The sequence below is a fragment of the Atta cephalotes genome (assembly GCF_000143395.1).
Source record: "Atta cephalotes unplaced genomic scaffold scaffold00001, whole genome shotgun sequence".
Lineage (NCBI taxonomy): Eukaryota > Metazoa > Arthropoda > Insecta > Hymenoptera > Formicidae > Atta > Atta cephalotes.
Window position 1 is genome coordinate 6454371 of NW_012130065.1, and position 2910 is coordinate 6457280.

At 40.8% G+C, this 2910-nt stretch overlaps 1 protein-coding gene across 1 annotated transcript in view; it reads left to right on the top strand.

Annotated features, from left to right (window-relative positions):
• LOC105618270 overlaps positions 1-2701 on the top strand; it is a 17677-nt gene extending 14976 nt beyond the window's left edge. Inside the window, exons 5-6 of the mRNA XM_012199813.1 lie at positions 1338-1444; positions 2255-2701. Of these exons, the coding sequence (XP_012055203.1) occupies positions 1338-1444; positions 2255-2701 (554 nt within the window). The remainder of the gene's footprint in view (positions 1-1337; positions 1445-2254) is intronic.
• Positions 2702-2910: the final 209 nt, after the last annotated feature.

The window sequence follows — 2910 nt, forward strand, 5'->3', positions numbered from 1 at the left end:
GAGAGAGAGAGAATTAGACGGAGTTAAAGAAGGGTTTTACGAGGCAGTTCGGGGACATTCTTGATTTCGATGTTGGAAGAGAATCCGACGAGGACCACTTGAATTTAACGAGGTTCCACAGCAAATGGGCCACCCTGCAGATCCGCCTCCTTTATTTTCTTTATACTACTGGAACTCATACTGCACTACTAACTACTAACCTATGGATAAACATTCGATTTTAAGATTGCGTCTTCCACAAAGTTTCCGAGAAACATTACGATCAACTTTAAACAAACCGGTCAGCGAAAGGATAAAATTTTTGCATTTTTTCTTTATTAAATTCATTATTAGCATGCGCAATGGTTCCTAAACTATTATGAACTATTTTTCGTTTTAATATAACGAATACTTTCAAATTACTTATGACATAAAGTCGTAAATTTTACGAAATAAGGGATATAAAAATATTGCAAATATTGCATTCATCATCTTTCTCGTAAATGAAAAAGAAATTGATTTAATGTAAAAATCGCTACTGACTCAGTTCTTGCAATGAGTTACAGTAACAAGCACATTGGTGAATATTTCTCGTGTCAAGAAAGAAAAAAAGGAAGTCATTGGTCGCGCACCTGTACCTGATCCCTTTTTTTCATTCGACGGACAAAGGGTGCCTGCTTCTCGCTCGACAAAATTTCGTAACATCAAGTAGGAAGAATAAAGGGAAACGGAGGGACAGAGAAAGAGACAGAGAGACGGCGCTGCACCGGCTACGGTGCAACGTGCACTTCGGGGTCGAGGCACGACAGGATCCGCTAAGTGGCAAAGCATACACCGGACGGTCTGTGCCTCCTTCATTAGCACCAACTAGCCTCGGCGGTAGGCTTAGCCGAGTCTTTTCTTCTTTTCTGCCGGTGCCGAAGAGAGCGCCGGGTAGAGGGGCCCAGCGTCGTTGTAGGTACAACTCGCGCCATAAACCTCGACGAGGTCTCTTCTCGGAAATATGCCAGCATGCATACCAAAGCACAAAACGGTTCGCTTTGTGCATCCTGTCGCCTGTCCTCTGGGATCGAAGCTTCGTGTTGGTAGAAACTGCAAGAGTTTCTACCAAAGTCTCTTGAGTTTTTCCAAGTAATTCTTGCATTTGTGCATAGGTATTATTTTACGCGAAATTGCCTGTACTTTTGCTTTCTTGGAGAGAACAATTTTATAAACAATTTTAAAATCGTTTGCTAAATTTGATTGATAAAAATAATCTTTTATATAATATTATTATGTAATATACAGCTGTTTTGTTCAATTTTGTTAGATTTTGTTCAAACGCATAATGAAGTTTCCTATCTCTTCGTCTGTTACAGAGAAGCTCACCACACAATCGGAAGATTTCAGTAGGAAGCTATACATCTTTGCGGAGAAGAGCCAACGATACATTTGCTTCAATAAGCGATGGAAACTCGTCGGCCTGGTAATTACTCGCCTTCCAATTAGTAGACATACTTCATCATCTCAAGTGAGCGGGTATAAAATTTACACGCGCCGGTAAACGCCTCGAATTGCACTTCGTAAATTTCTATTCATCACCTACGCTCGAGACTATAATTTAGAAGTTGAGTTATTAACAGTTTGATGATTCAACGTTTGTAATGTATATTACAAGATTCAATTTTATTTGATTTTTATTTATCGTGTATTAAGTACCGTTTAATTGCTGAAATTCATTTAAACCGTTTTTTCATAATTTTTATTTGGAATGCTATAATGAAAATTGCGTACAATAATTTTCAAATTTTCATATATATATCATAATTAAATATATCATATATTTCATAATTAAAGTTTAGTGTTTTAATTTATTTAATGTGTAAGAGCACATGATAATGGCTGATTATTGCGTCGTTTATGGAAAACAATTAAAATTGTGTTATTCATTAAGCGCGGTTACATTGCTATGTATGTTAATCATGCAATTTTTAAAAAACACAATCGGCTAACACTTTATTTATCATGTATTCTTGCACTAAGACTGAATTCTGAAAAAGCGTTATTCTCTCATATAATAGAGATTTGAATGGATCTTTTAATCTTTTGCAGTCTTATATATTTTAAATTGTAATATATAAACTTTACAATAATTGCGAATTTTTAAAATAAATATTTAATTGTAATGTTATTATTACGGCAAATATTTAATATTAATTCATGTGTAATATTATTTCGAGCTGCAAAAGATTAATGTCGAAATAGCGAGTAGTGAACCGTCGACTATTTATTGCAGCCGAAAAAACAGAAGGGACCGATGTGCCAGTTTTACGAGGTGTACAATGGCTCCTATCTGAGGTATAGGAGCGCCGTCGACGGGACGCGGTATATCGGGTTCAACAAGTTCGGCAAGCCGATGAAGAATCCCCATGGCAGGCAAGAGTGTTTCAACTTCATCAAGTACAATCCTCATGCCGACATAAACCATCACAACAGCCTGGTGAACGCGGAGATGGGTGGTATGGAGCCGCGGGAGCCGTACGTCGTCTCGAGGAAACCGTCGCCGGTGATGAGGGCTACGAAGAACTCCCTATTGCAGGCCGACAGTGCGAGGGAGCACGTCCACACGTCCACGCATCGCCATCGACATTCGAATCGTTGGAAGCATCGGCAGGACGGGGCAGACTCGGGACCTCGGAGACGGCACGAGAGCCGCCTCCTCGTCGAGGCCAGCAAGTATTGAGCCACGTGCGAGCTCGCCGATCAAGACTGCCTCCTCTGTACTCCGTGAGAACCTGAGATCAGAACTGCCAAATACGCTGGTGGATCGCACGGTCGGGATGTCAGGAGCCCACTTAACGGCGTGGCGCCTCGTGTGTCGCGACTCGAAGCACCACGTATTCGTTCGATCGGTCGGCGAATCAAGAGCGCGGGCGCGGCTCGCTCCGAGCA